The sequence below is a fragment of the Astatotilapia calliptera genome, chromosome 23 (assembly GCF_964374335.1).
Source record: "Astatotilapia calliptera chromosome 23, fAstCal68.1, whole genome shotgun sequence".
In the NCBI taxonomy this organism is placed as follows: Eukaryota; Metazoa; Chordata; class Actinopteri; order Cichliformes; family Cichlidae; genus Astatotilapia; species Astatotilapia calliptera.
In genome coordinates this window covers 8,965,174-8,978,983 of record NC_137443.1, presented here as the reverse complement: position 1 = coordinate 8,978,983, position 13,810 = coordinate 8,965,174, and the positions used below count along the sequence as shown (strand labels likewise).

Sequence of the window (13,810 nt, the reverse complement as noted above, 5' to 3'; positions counted from 1 at the left end):
CGGGTAAGTATACCAAACAAGTTTCACAGCAATTTATTTCCCACGACATGAACGTGAAAAGCTATGCTAAAGATGATGCTAAAGATGTACATAAAAAAAAGACTGATGTGGCTAACATACAGGAGAATAAGCTTCAATGTAGCCTTTAGTTAGCAACTAGCCTGCTGTTAATACTCCACTAAGGGTACTGCTAAGCAAAGGGCTAGCTAGCAGCAGCAGCAGCCAGTTGTCAACTACAAGTTAACGTTCAACATGTAAGCTAACGAGCTGGCAGCGATAAAAGTAATGACAACAGGAATCTGATCGATGCTAAACTTGCAAGGTAGACAGGCGATTAACTCGCCCCAGCACAGCAGCCAAACTCCCTCTTTTAGCATGCTACGGCAGCCGATTTTGGTACCACAGTTGGAGAGCTAACCTCAACGGCAAAGTTAATCGCGGAACTTGGCATAAGCCAACGTTAACTACATTCGATAGCAACCTCCCGTGCCCTCATTCACCTCACTATATGTTAAGCCGACGTTACTCACAACTTTTGTTTCTTCTCCTCTTAGTTGAGCTAGGTGGCTAGCTTGCAGACGATCTTTTCATTCGCCGAACAAGCTTCAACATCCTGGCCCTTCTCCATTGGAAGGATTTGCGTAGTGGTGTGATTTTTTTTTCTCAGTCGGTTTCTGTGGTGGAAGAGCCCCACAGCCAGAACAGACGGCAGCTTGTTTGCCCCGCCTTCTTTGTTCTGATTGGCTCTGATGGTGTACGCCTACACAGAACTCTACGTTCTACCGGACAAGGAAAGTGCCAATCTTGATAGAACGACCTGTTGATTGGATGACGTCTTCTGCGGGAGTTTCACACGAATCTACCTTTTTTTCCCCCTTTCTTTTTCAATCTTACGAGAGTACACCGGCCTTGCGCGGATAGGCGGGTAGTCGGAAGATACGCAGTATGTCAGGTATTTTATGATTTATTTATATTTGAGCATTGCTGACGGCAGTATCGAGTAATCACAAAAATATCAGTTAGAAAGCTTCCAAACGGATACAGAGATTAAGTATTATTTCATTCTGCGGACTAAACAAACATTATATATTATTATGTTAAAATGTGGAATCAGCTGTATTGTCTCTTTTTTTAAACGATCATTTGGATATATTTGTTGAGGCGTGTGGGCATGCCTGCAGTGTGTGTCGTGCCTCTTATGGAGCACTTTGGTCAAATTTGACTGGATTGTCAGTTACCGATAAAGCTGTTCTGGTATCACTTATTACTCATAAAAATATATAAATATAACGCGGAGGGGACTATTCTATCTCAGTAAATAAACCAATTAAACCAATATAAAGTACTTAATATAAGACTAACTGTGGTACTGCAAAAATTGGGAATGATTTTGTTTGCATCACTATATGAAGAAAGTGGAGAAACCAAAGGCCAGCAGTTATGAGCTCCTTTCATAAACACTAACTGATATAAAATCATAAAACTGATTAAACTTCATATTTCAAAAATGACCAGCTGTCTTCATCAAAAGAGTCATGAAGTCCTTGTATTATTTGACACTTATAAAAATATAATTTTGGCAAAATTAAATATAAAACACGTTTCGTCATAAAAGGAGTATTTACTTCCTAAAAAAAAAATCATTTCATCCCAAATATGATGATTTATTGCCTTAATTGTAGGTTAGCTGAGCAGTGCTGCTAACTTTCCAAAACAGATTCAGGTTCAGACTCTGGCTAGGACCCTCCAAGACTTTTTCAAATACACTCTGGTGTTATCTTGGCAGTATGATTTGTTGAAATATGAACATTCACAACTGCCTTTAAGCACTCTGAAAAGGGTTTTCACTCAGGATTGCTTAATTTTTGCTTCTCCCATTCCTGTTGCAGTAAAGCATTGCTGATGCTACCACCACATGTTTGACTGTACTAACTGTAAGGGGGTGATGCAGACTGCCTCATATTTCTTCATTTGTTTGTCTGCACACCACGTGATATTGCTTCTCAAGCTCAAGGTCTGAGAGTCCTTAAGGTACCTTTTGGCAAACTCCCAGCTCACTGTCACATGCTCATTACTGAGGAATGTCTTCCATCTGACCATTTTACCATCAAGACCTGATTAGTGGAGGCCTGCACTGATGTGAGCAGTCTGGGTAACTTTTTAAATCAGACGTTATATTTGTAAATGCCTCTACACATATCTGAAGTAAAATCACACTTAGCTTAGCATTACTACAAGTAGTGACCAATTCTCATTCACAATAGGGTAAGAAAGCCACATCGTGTTTTTTTCAGTTATACAACTTTGTTAGTGCTTTCACTTATAGACACACGAAAGCACAGGTTTTAAAATGTTATGGCTGTCTGTTCAGCTCCAAAGTGCACCTTCTGTGCTATAAACTGTCAAAATTAAGACCAGATTTCTTAATGCTCAAAATGTGGAAAAGAAAACAAAGAGAAGCCATTATTATTATTAGACTGGTAAGTACCAAATATTAAAAACTCAAAGATATGTTCCCCATTCCACCTTTCATTAAATTCTGTAATTTGTCATGTACAGATTAACCCCTTACACCTTAGTTGTTTTTGAAGGTAGCCAAGCATTGCATATTCACTGAGCAACCTAAGGTAGGACTACTGCTGCTGTTATGGATGTGGTCGTTACTGTACTCATGCCTGATGATTCAAGTTTGGCAAAACCTTTTTTTTTTCTCCATTGTCATAGGGCTGTTATTTATTTATTTTCAGATCTCATTCTTAACATTCAATAACTGTTTAGTTGTTGATAATTATGTCCAAAGACCTGGCTTTACCCATATATTCACCTCCCTGTATAAACTAGAAATTCTATAAGCGCTTGCTCTTTGATAGAAAGGATAGCAGCGCCCCCTAGTGGTTATTTGATAAAATGAGACGTGTTTACAAGTTTTATTTAAGACATTGATAAGAAGGTGATGAATTCATGCAGAAAATCTCTCCAACACTGGTGAGGATGAAAAAGGAAAGGAAATACTTAAATAGGTGTGCATCAATGTACAGTGACACAAATTATGTAACATATCAAAGTTGTCCTTTTAAAAAAATATATATATATTGTTTTTCATATTTTCTGATAGTTTATATTTGCACTAATCTGAATACATTATTTTTACAGTTATGCACACTGAATGTTACCGTACATCCGTCCTCACAGTCTTTAAGCCTGTCCAGCTGGTGCTGCTGGAGCATTTTTCTTACATTCTTCACACACATGGTGGCAGGGTCTATGAGGATAATGTTTGGGTAAGTGTCATGCTGAGGCGTAAGGGTATTGATCATCCAAAGAGAGGAGAAAAAATAACAATGGCTGATAAAAATAAGTATCTGTAACATTTTTAAATAATTGTTTTTATGTCATTTATTAAAGGTGGACCAGCACAATGACACAATTTCCTCTGGGATTAATAAAGTAATTTGATTCCGAATGACATTTGAATGCTTGCACTGTAACTCTGGTGGTCAATAAACAAGACAGAAGAGCAATTACTCAGAGAATATTAAAAAAAAATAAAGTAAAATGAAATAAAAACAAATGGACAATCAAATATACAACGAAAAACCACAAAGTAAGTCTTTTTCCGATTATCAACACTCCTCTTCCCAGAATCTGCGAATATTACCACACAACATGATAATATTACACAAACAGAAATTCAGCACCTGCCCTCCCTGTGTCTGTGACCAGGGTGATCTCTCTTTGACCAGGGTCCAATCCCCGGTCCACCCTGAATGCCAAGCTCCTGGAATTTGCTCCGACAAGTGCCCACATAGGATGCTTTCCCCACTGCAAATCCAAGGATCCCTGCAACTGAAGAAGAACAATTATTTCATTAATCACAGCTGCCACTTACAAACTGAGATCCAAGATACTGAAAGACACAAACCTGCTAGTTTTGGAAAAGGACCAAATCGCTTTGATGATTTCCAAATACCTATGTGGAGGGAAAAAAGTGATAACTATAGAAACACCTGCTTTACTTTGATCAATATCATGTAATTTAAAGTACGGTATTTGAATGTTAATGCTTTACCTTGGTAGATGAGACCACCGGTGACAGCCATGCTGCCCACAGACAATGGAAGCGCTAAAAACAGAAATCAAGTCAAACAGAAGTTACTCTGAAGCTGATCAAAGCCACAAACTGCTGGACAGCGTTTGGGGAAATATTATAATAGAATCAGAGTAAAGTTATTTTAAAAAGCCAGCATTCAAAACAAATACATAATGCATAAAAGGTAAGTTTTTCTGTCTGTGATTAAATGGCGATATTTCCCATATGAATGAATCCACTAGAAGACGTTAATTTTGCTTTGTTTGCCTATAGTTCAACCTAAATGAACTTTGGAGTAATGAGACATATACCAAAACTCAACCTCATGTCCATCTAATGGGATGGAAAGGACGGATACAGGAAGAAGTGATTGCTGCCACTGCATGTTTACATAACTGCTTGATGAGAGAAGATGAGCAGCAGCTGTGTGGTTAGTGGTGAGAGGCCGGGCCAAGATGGAGACTAAAGACAACGATGTGTTGCCACATGAAACACCAATAATCTTCAGTTTGGGAATTCTTTATCTAAAAAAGCCTGACCACAATATTTTCTTTAGTGCAAGCTGCTCACAGTAGCTTATACAATCTTAAGCTTTTGCTGTGATAATTATTTTCTGACAGTTGTATAAAAGATGTGTGGGTGTGCATAAATGACTGATATATCTTTAAACCTCTTGTGTTTTTTTTTCTTCTACTACTTTTTCCAGATCGGGTGTTTTTTCCCCCCTTAGTTTTATCTAGAACCTCTTTTTTACCTCTGGACACTCCCAGCCAAGCTTCACCCAACCTTAACCCTAAGTAAAAGCTCTGATCAGGCAGGGCAGAGTGGTTATAGTATTTAAATGATTTCTTTAAAAGCAATGCATATATAAATAATCATGATCAAATAAACACATTGTAATCACAACTGAGAGAATGACGAAAGTATAAAATCTTACTATGAGTTACTTACCCTCTTACTGATCTGCCCCCCTTTTTTAAGACCACACACTGAATTCCGCAGTGAAGAATGTAAACCCTCAACGGTAAGCTTGATTGATGACCCCTATCCCCTACTTCTACTACAAAAACCCTGCTTACACATCAAAGAACATTTCCAAGTCTTGTCTCTCACTGGGAGACATTTCAACAAATTGTTAATGAAAATTTGTGACACACGTGAGAGCATTTACTGAATGTCTGAAAGAGACTACCTCTGTACCAGAAGCTCTCCTCTTGGCACTCTTTCCAAACTTTTCTCACATCTTCTCTGTGAACATGGGCATCACTCAATGGGCACTGTAAGAAACAGAATAGAGGTTAGTTATCATATGTGACATATAGCATTGCATCTGGGCTCAAAATGTCTAGTACAAATTTGTTTGCCACTCACTTTCCACCCTCCTTTAATGGGAGCTGAACCTGAACCAGCAGCTGCCGGTTCCTCGGTCGGCACTGTTTGCCCACTTATTTCAGCACTCATGATCTTAGACCCTTCAGTAGTTTGTTGCTGGAGCTCTATTATGCTGCTTTTGAAGCTTCCCCTTGCCTGTGTCAAATGCAACAAGCTGTAATAGAACTTCCTGGACTAGACTTTTAACTCCGCCTTCCTAACAGAGCTCTGCCCAGTCAGATTTGTTTGAGCATGAGGATGACAAGCCAAAACAGGTCAGGTTCACCTCTGTATACCAGTTTACACGTCAGTGTTTGACACACCTTTTTTGCCTACAGCTTCGTGTTTGCTCTTTCATATCACTATTTAGTAGACCCACAAGTGTGGGTAAAGGTAACATATTATCTACATGTGTTTAGGCTAAAGATTCAATATACGCAGTCAAACTTCATAACAAGATCACCTATTATTGGTTATTTCATTGGACACACATCCCTATAAGCCAAAGGTCAAGGTTTTCTTTACTACCACTAATAAAAATGCAGATATCAGTGCTACAGTTTCTCTAATAATGGTATATATAATCTGTACTTAAATACCTTTCAACAGGTCACAGCTTAAGGAGCAAAGGCTCACTTATCCATGAAGCAAACACATTTGTTTTACTACTTATTTATTAACATCACTGCTGAGCATTAATTAAATAGTTTAAATTTTCTATATCCTAACAACTGCAACTGCACAAATTCTACAAAAATGCTCTGATTTAGAAAAAAAAATAGTAGCTGTTCACTAGTACAGAACTAATACATAACATTATTCTAAATAACGTATGACTAAAAAAAATTAATTTAAAACTGATCCAGGCCAATGCATAAGGCATCGTATTTAATATGTGAGGTATTTCCTACAAATTTCTAAGTGTACCTGCCAAATAAATTTAATTAGGTTTAAAAAAAAAAGGGGGGGGGGGGGGCTACATTCTCCTCCAAAATGTAGTTTAATAGTATAAAAATGAAAACACACATCAAATGCAAAGTAACCCACCTTGAATCCACTATTAAATGCCCATATGCTGTAAACTAGTGCCGACTAGGACTGTCAATGCATAAAGAGTGTAACTGGAAGGCAAAGGAACTACATACACGACTGTGCAGTGGACAACTCAGTAGGCCGTTTTACCCATTTCTACCAGTACAAAGTAATACAAATTTAATCATGGCTGTATTGAGTAAGGTGCTGTGGTTTAAATAACCTGGTGAGCTTCTCTATACTCACACGGGGTATAGTTGCTTAGCTAATCATTTAAACAGAGTCATGTGAGTAACACCATAATGTTACTGATATATAAAAAAACAACTTTGGGCCCAACAATGTTGCTACGTTTGCATTCGTTCGTCTTGTACAAAAACTGAGATTTATAGTCACATGACAAACAGGGCATACTAAATTTGACAGGGTAACGTAAATGAAGGTAAGTGTTCAGAAAGACTTTATTTATCCCCAAGGGGCAATTAAGAGTGGTATTTAGGGCAGCATCACTGCAAACATTCCGGAAATTTAAGTGCTGTCGTCCTATCCTTGGTAAAATCAAAACATAACTCACATTACCAAATACACCGTCTCCTACTTCCAACAAACGGCGTTGACTTTAAGCGAACCCAAACCGCGATTACACTGGGAAGTCAATTTAGAAGTAGAACTACCAATCAGATTTCATCGTGGGTTGGTTTCAATTTTGCACGAGGAAATTCTAGTGATTGACGTGCGAATAGCACGGCCTGTTTTGAGAACTATGACCAATCACATTTCGTTGAGGGAGGAGCTGGTGTCTTTTCCCTCCCTGTCATGACATGACACCTCGACTAGCCAATTGACAGCGAGCAAAGGCGGAGGCGAATGAGGCTGACCTTCAATCCACAGCTGCGGGCGTGGCTTACATTGACAAGGCCCGCCTATTGGCCGGTCTGCGGACTTCCCACAGACAGTTGTATGTTTCATAAAAATGCACTCTGATGCGGCAAGTAAGTAGTAACGTTAGAGAGGTTTTTCTGGATCAATTTGGGACCCCATAGCGCGTGTGGCACAGACGTTAATAGTCTTGCTCTGTTTTGAACAACAGTTTTGTCTCATGGTCGTGTGGCGTTTGATGAGGACGCGTGAATTCTGTGCTATTTGCTGCTCTCTTTGTATTTGCTAGTGCTGTCTTGTGCGACAACAAAGGGAGGATAGCTGGTGTAATTTTAGCTGTTTGGACATGTGGAAGGTTATATTTGACACTGAAGGTTTTGCGAAGTTAATTTTTCGAGTCGCGTTAGCGGTGCTCGGCTGAATGCGGCTGACGTTAGTTAAATTCAGATGGTTTTCGATGGTTAAACGGCGTGTTGAGCTGTTTATATTCATCTTCATGTGTCACGTACAGCAGGTATCAGCTCACATTTGGCATCCACGCAGGACCATTGCAAATCGGTCAATATTCTGGTCAACTGCGGACTCTTACAGGGAATGAAAATTGTGACGCAGTTGTGTAAAACAGCTTTCATTGCCTGCTGCAGCACTGCCGCCGGGTTTTGCGCCATCTACACCAGCTGCTGCAAACGCCTGTGCGTTGGTTTTGTGCCAGAACACATATAATGTTGTATATTTTTCAAACAACGTAAAATGCATTCAATCAGTTGGTGTAAATGTTGGGGGTAGAAGGGTCTGAGAGAAGTAGTTGTTTTGCAAATGCATGGGAATTGTAGTTTAGTATCCCAAACAGAGCTTAGCTTCCAATGGCCTGTTTAGAGGAAATGGACTACAACGCCCATACGTCCAAACTCTCCAGATACTTTGTAAACTCTGTGCAAGTTGCGCGTCTGCACTGCTATTTTAGGTATGCAGCTAGTGCTATCTGCTCGGCAGTGTACTGGTTTGAGTGTGGTTTTGGCCTCTGAAAAAACGTTAAAATCATCGGTGTTTGGTGACAGCTTTTAATCGACAGTGCACAGAAGGCTTGAAGCGAGAAGGTAGCATGCATGATCGTTCTCACGTCTTTAGAGGAATGCAGTCCCTCCCTCATTCGTGTGAGATATTTTCAGCAACGTAGATCTTTGAAAACTGGAAATCAAGCGATAGTAGTGCGTGCTCTGTGAATGTTGTGTGATTCCTAATCAAAGATCACCTGAGATTTGAGTCCAGTGTTCTTACTGGGGCTGTGATGATGTCACCTTCTTGTACCCTTGTGCTCATGCCAAGCATGATCAGGAGCATAAAGCTGAGTGTCACGGTTTAGTTTAGTTCTTTTCTGACGTTATATTTATTTTTTGGAAATAGATTTTCAGCTGAATTCCCACTTGACTACACTGGCCAGCATCCATAAGATCCACCACACCTTGCACAGGCTGGTAAATGCATATTAGCAATATGTTTATGTGTGCTTTATTTTAGCATGCATGTGCCCTGTACATCTGTGTCCTACTCACACATATTTGTTTTGAATAGAACTTGGCAGAAGACGTTGGACAGGACAGCCACCCCTCAGGTAACTATACAGCTGCTCCTTTTTTTATGTTTTTTTAAATCAGTTTAGTGTTTTTATCAGGCCAGATGTACATTAACATATCACTTTCTGAAGTGGACTCTCAGTGCTTGGCTAGTACTCAAATGTTTTGCTATAGAAAGTTGGCATATTGCATGTCGTTCTTAAAGATTTATTCTTTCATTTTCTCCTCTGTTTACTTCCCTAGCTTGTTGCTCTAAAGCCATGCCTCCTAGGAAAAAGAGGAGACCCTCTGCTGGAGATGACATGTCAGCCAAGAAAAGTCGCCAGGACAGGTGCGAGATCCCTTTAATTAAATATTCAGTGAACTTGAATATGTGCAGTACACAGTTTATTTTGCCATTCGTAAACATATAATAAACGGTGTACTGCACGTGTAGTATGGTTGAAATTTTCTTTTTCCTTCACAGCGTTTTCAGAAAACATGAAACATCCCAAATCCGAGAGGAGGAGATGTTTTCTAGTAAAAGATGCTTGGAGTGGTTCTATGAATATGCAGGTGAGCACTTACTGGACACACTCTTAGTTTCATTGCATTTGACCTCTTCTCAGTGCATACATGGGAAATTGCTGCTATTGACATTTGTTTATCATGAATAGGCTGCGATGATGTGGTGGGTCCAGAGGGCATGGAAAAATTCTGTGAGGACATCGGGGTGGAGCCGGAGAATGTAAGCGCATATTTAAAATCTTTCATATTTCGACATCTGTTTATCTCTCTGGCATTTTCTTTAATGACATCCTTTTGGAAGTGGTGACAATTTGCATTTCTGATCATTTCTGAGACTTTATAAAAGTCTATCTTTTAATCTGCATTCTCAATCAGCAGTCCTAGACCTTTAAGGTCATGTGATATGTAATGGATTGAATATCTTGTATTTAAGAATATCTGCAACTGTCATTTGTTGCTTGTGCTCAGGTGGTGATGCTGGTTCTTGCTTGGAAGCTGGATGCCCAGAGTATGGGATATTTCACCCTTCAGGAGTGGCTGAGAGGCATGGGCTCATTGCAGTATGTCATTTACTTACTTTAGTGCTTTTTTCTTCTTCTTCATTTTTTTAAAATATAATACAGTTTTCAAGATTTCCTATCTAGATTGATGTGTTTTCTTAGTGTAACTTGCATTAAATTGGATCCTGTAACATACCTAAGCTAGTTTTTTGCTGCCGTCAGGTGTGATTCGACTGAGAGGCTGAGGAATTCACTTGACTACCTGAGATCTGTCCTAAATGACAGCACCAGCTTTAAGCTCATTTATAGATATGCCTTTGATTTTGCTCGGGTGAGTGGAGCAGTCAACACACAGCATTCAACAACCAGGTTAAATTCATTTGAACAAATACAAAAATCTCAGTAAGAAACAGTAAATATTGTAATCTGGCTGTCTGACTTGACTGTCTGTTTGGACTTGTTGCATTGATTTGAGAAAGTCTTGGGTGTTCTGATTGTACAGGAAAAGGATCAGAGGAGTTTGGACTTGAACACAGCCAAATGTATGTTGGGGCTTCTTCTGGGAAAGACGTGGCCTTTGTTTCCTGTGTTTAATCAGTTTCTAGAGGTAAGCAGTTTGGTTGGTTGGGGTGTTTGTTTTGTTTTTTAAGAAAATCAGTCACAGAAGTCTCGTGGAGTAGTTGTATATACCATCATTTGTTGCCCATTTTAACCTTGGAAAGAGCTGTTGTAGCTAAAAAGCTATCACTCTAAAGGATTTATTTGTTATTCCTCAGCAATCAAAGTACAAAGTCATCAACAAAGACCAATGGTGCAATGTTTTAGAGTTCAGCAGGACAATCAACCTGGACCTCAGCAACTATGATGAAGATGGTGCCTGTAAGTGAGCACACATTTACGTGTAGCTGAGTGTTACCCAAATACTAATTTTGTAATATACTGAAATTTGTGCCTCATCTTTGTTTTTGTTTGTTTTTTTTCATTAGGGCCTGTTTTGTTGGACGAGTTTGTGGAATGGTACAAAGAAAGACAGATGTCATAACTGCAGCGCAAAAATGGGAAAGTAATACAACTGTGACAACAACGACTCTGAGAATCAATAACCAATAAGTAACCAATACAAAAAAAAGTAAAGGAGTGACTGTGGGTGCTTCCTGGGGAAAGGAGGGGTTTGGGCTGTGGGTGGGCTAGGGTGGGGTTGCTGGGTTTGCAGCCTGCATGCACGCTGCTCAGAGCGTGGAGGCAGGAGGGCTGCTGTGCTCCCTACCGAAGTTGCGTAGTGGGCAAGCTTGCAGCAATCTCCAGTGGCATTGCTCTCTCACTGTGACATGTCATATTGCTGTCTGTGTTAGGATAACGTGGTGTCATACATGGATGATGGAAGCAAAATGGTATTGTGTGGGAGAACCACTCCTCACCCCTTGTCTTCAGCACAGAGAAACTGAGAGAAGTGACCATTCATGCATTGTGTCTGAGTCTTAAATAGGGTCACTTTGACCTGGGCACATTAAAGTATTATACATCTGTGCAATGAACTTGAACTTGAGCTTTTCTGGACAGATAGCACTTAATTTTATTTTTTTTTGTCATATTTTGAGTTTCATAGGAGTACTTCAAGAAGCACACTGTGTCAAATGGTTGATTGCAAGTTTCTATTCTATTGATTTGTGCCAGTTTGTAGTTGTTTTTTGTTTGTTTTCTTCTTTCCCCTCCAGTTTTGATTGCTTCAGCTTTTTTTGTTGTTGTTGTTTTTTTTTTTGTTTTTGCTTCTAGCTATTCATTTGCTAGCCCCCTGCAAAGGCTTCAGACCTCATAACACCAAACAGTTTAGCATTGCTGCTTACTAACTCTTATTACAGTACAGCGGTGAGCCACTAGTGCTCTGATCAGCATTTATTGGTCTGATGACTGATTTATGTATCTACGTTCTGTAGATGAGAGTATTACTGTGCCTCAAAACATGGAAGTCACTTTGTGTGTCCCACACACATACCAATAAACCCAAATGTACATACACGTGTGATAAGAGTACATGCACACAGACACACTGAGTGGTCAGGGATTATTTCAGGATGAACTCAGACTGTTTTGGCTGTGTTATAAGTTGACATAGAGCTAGTTGGTGTCCATTTTGTCTTGATATGTGGCATCTGTTTGTCTTCCTTAGTCCACTGATAGTTTCAGGTCTCCTCTTACCAGTAGCATCTCTCCCAACACTGACGGTGTTAATGTAACTGCAGTGGAAGACCGGTGACCCTCTCAGGATGAGGTCCTTTAGGCTTGAGTAGTAAGGTACGTTTGGTGAAAGTGTTGCTTTATACCACCCATAGGATGTACTCAAAACAGTGGACACTGACAGTTTGGAACTTTGTGATGATGCTATGCTGTTCTTTTCGCCTAGTATAATGTTCTTGTAACACATGTATAAATTTTTGTCTTTGGCTGTGATGTGATGCTGAATTGTCAGAAGATTTAATATTTGCATGCATGCTCCGACAGAGCCTTTTGTGAATGGATGAGATTTTTTGAAAACATTTTTCAAACTTTTTGTTTTTGTTTTGTACAGGTTTTTGTGCAAGTGTTTTGTGCTTAATTTCATAAACACAATCATGTTCTTTGAATTCTGATGATAAACATGATTGTGTCTATTAAGACCTGGAACACACCTGTAACCTCATGGTGGAACAGGAGTTCCCTCCTGCATTTACCCTTTGTTACACATCCTTACATATGCTGCAAAACTTTGGCAAACTGCAGGCAATGCAGACAGTAGCCTGTTTTGCTACTGTTGCACTACATTGTCATGACATACATAAACGCTTCCATAAATCCATTTCAGTTGAAAACTACACAGAAACCTTTGTCGTCACTACAATGCATCGACCATCAGCATAAACCTTAAGACTAAAGTAGTTGTAGGATTGCTTACCAAATACTGTGTAGAGATCAGTGGTTTAGTCTTCTCCCTTGATAATGCAGGAGGATGAACAGCCTTGTCCCAACTGTATATATGTATGTAAACTATGTGTCTATATGTCTGTTTTCACTATAACCTGTGTCTATACAAGTAAATAAAATGGTTTATTAACTTATTTATGGCTTATGTTCTGGTTATTTAGTTGATAGTTCGCCCTTGTTTAACCTTATAATGTCAAGTGTATCACATTTAATACATAGGATTTTGAGACCTCTACATCATCAGTTTTTGTACCTGTAATAGCTAAATAAATTGCACAAAAATCTGGGATGTAGCAAATATACAAATAAAAATGTATATGTGCAAATTGATATTTTTATTATTATTATTATTTGCTAAAATGTTCAATTAGAGATACAAAAAAAAATCTGTAAATTATTTCATGATTTAGTCTTTAACATCACTGAATTTAGGTTTTTATACACAAATTTGAGCCATCACACTGGACTTCCTTCAGAAGTCAGAAATTCTGTTCATGAATGCAAGTAAATAACTCATTTGGCATCTTATTTTGCAGAAATAAGTCAAACATGAAAGATAAGCATGGTGCATTGATAAAGACTGCATTTAAGTGCTCTGTGGCAGCCCTAGCCAATGAATGATTATAGCTTACATTTCATTCCAAAGTCACACATAATATACAATTCACAATATTTTTGACATTCACAGGATAACTTAAGCTCAGAGAATCATGCCTATCATCTGGGTGGCTTTTCAAGTGTTTAGCATGAATTGACTTGTCATTAAACATGACTGATGTTTGAAGTGTTTAAATAGATTGGTGGGTATTCTGGTGTAAGCGAAGAAGCAACAGGTTCCTCTGTGTTTTGTCTCTGTTGCTGATAGGTTCTATTTCCTTCCGAGCCGTGTTTCTTATTGT

The 13,810-nt window shown here is 39.0% G+C and overlaps 3 protein-coding genes and 2 long non-coding RNA genes across 10 annotated transcripts in view; 3 read left to right on the top strand and 2 right to left on the bottom strand.

Annotated features, from left to right (window-relative positions):
* fryl (furry homolog, like) overlaps positions 1-670 on the bottom strand; it is a 74,458-nt gene extending 73,788 nt beyond the window's left edge. Inside the window, exon 1 of one of the 2 annotated variants that reach the window (XM_080297810.1) lies at positions 531-670. The gene's annotated coding sequence lies outside the window, so the exon portion shown is untranslated. The remainder of the gene's footprint in view (positions 1-530) is intronic. The other variant, XM_080297811.1, reaches the window with a different exon arrangement.
* A 204-nt stretch (positions 671-874) lies between these two features.
* On the top strand, positions 875-3,604 carry LOC145424454 (uncharacterized). The gene is made up of 3 exons (XR_013905537.1): positions 875-952; positions 3,154-3,281; positions 3,406-3,604. It is a non-coding gene; the product is annotated as an uncharacterized LOC145424454 (long non-coding RNA).
* On the bottom strand, positions 2,913-7,174 carry ociad2 (OCIA domain containing 2). Of its 3 annotated transcripts, none has more exons than XM_026158887.2 (8): positions 7,068-7,174; positions 5,462-5,617; positions 5,283-5,367; positions 4,070-4,123; positions 3,923-3,970; positions 3,699-3,846; positions 3,174-3,262; positions 2,913-2,982 (listed from the first exon to the last, which is right to left on the bottom strand). In XM_026158887.2, the coding sequence occupies exons 2-7, from the start codon at positions 5,549-5,551 to the stop codon at positions 3,196-3,198; spliced, it is 492 nt and encodes a 163-aa protein (XP_026014672.1). In that variant the 5' UTR covers positions 5,552-5,617; positions 7,068-7,174; the 3' UTR covers positions 2,913-2,982; positions 3,174-3,195. The 3 variants fall into 3 exon arrangements, with proteins under 3 accessions (XP_026014672.1, XP_026014671.1, XP_026014669.1); XM_026158886.2 differs by having other exon boundaries at positions 3,179-3,262; positions 7,068-7,172; XM_026158884.2 differs by lacking the exon at positions 7,068-7,174 and having other exon boundaries at positions 3,179-3,262; positions 5,462-5,734.
* On the top strand, positions 3,843-4,759 carry LOC113016218 (uncharacterized). Its single transcript, XR_003271198.2, has 2 exons — positions 3,843-4,274; positions 4,364-4,759. It is a non-coding gene; the product is annotated as an uncharacterized LOC113016218 (long non-coding RNA).
* Positions 7,175-7,408: 234 nt separating the features above from the next.
* Positions 7,409-11,967, top strand: dcun1d4 (DCN1, defective in cullin neddylation 1, domain containing 4 (S. cerevisiae)). 3 transcript variants are annotated; one of them, XM_026159706.2, is made up of 11 exons: positions 7,409-7,485; positions 8,777-8,847; positions 8,945-8,984; positions 9,190-9,277; positions 9,413-9,501; positions 9,603-9,673; positions 9,922-10,013; positions 10,176-10,284; positions 10,456-10,560; positions 10,730-10,832; positions 10,940-11,967. In XM_026159706.2, exons 1-11 carry the CDS (start codon positions 7,467-7,469, stop codon positions 10,993-10,995), a joined length of 843 nt encoding a protein of 280 aa, XP_026015491.1. In that variant the 5' UTR covers positions 7,409-7,466; the 3' UTR covers positions 10,996-11,967. The 3 variants fall into 3 exon arrangements, with proteins under 3 accessions (XP_026015491.1, XP_026015493.1, XP_080153164.1); XM_026159708.2 differs by lacking the exon at positions 7,409-7,485 and adding an exon at positions 8,324-8,469; XM_080297038.1 differs by lacking the exon at positions 7,409-7,485 and adding an exon at positions 8,490-8,526.
* Positions 11,968-13,810: the final 1,843 nt, after the last annotated feature.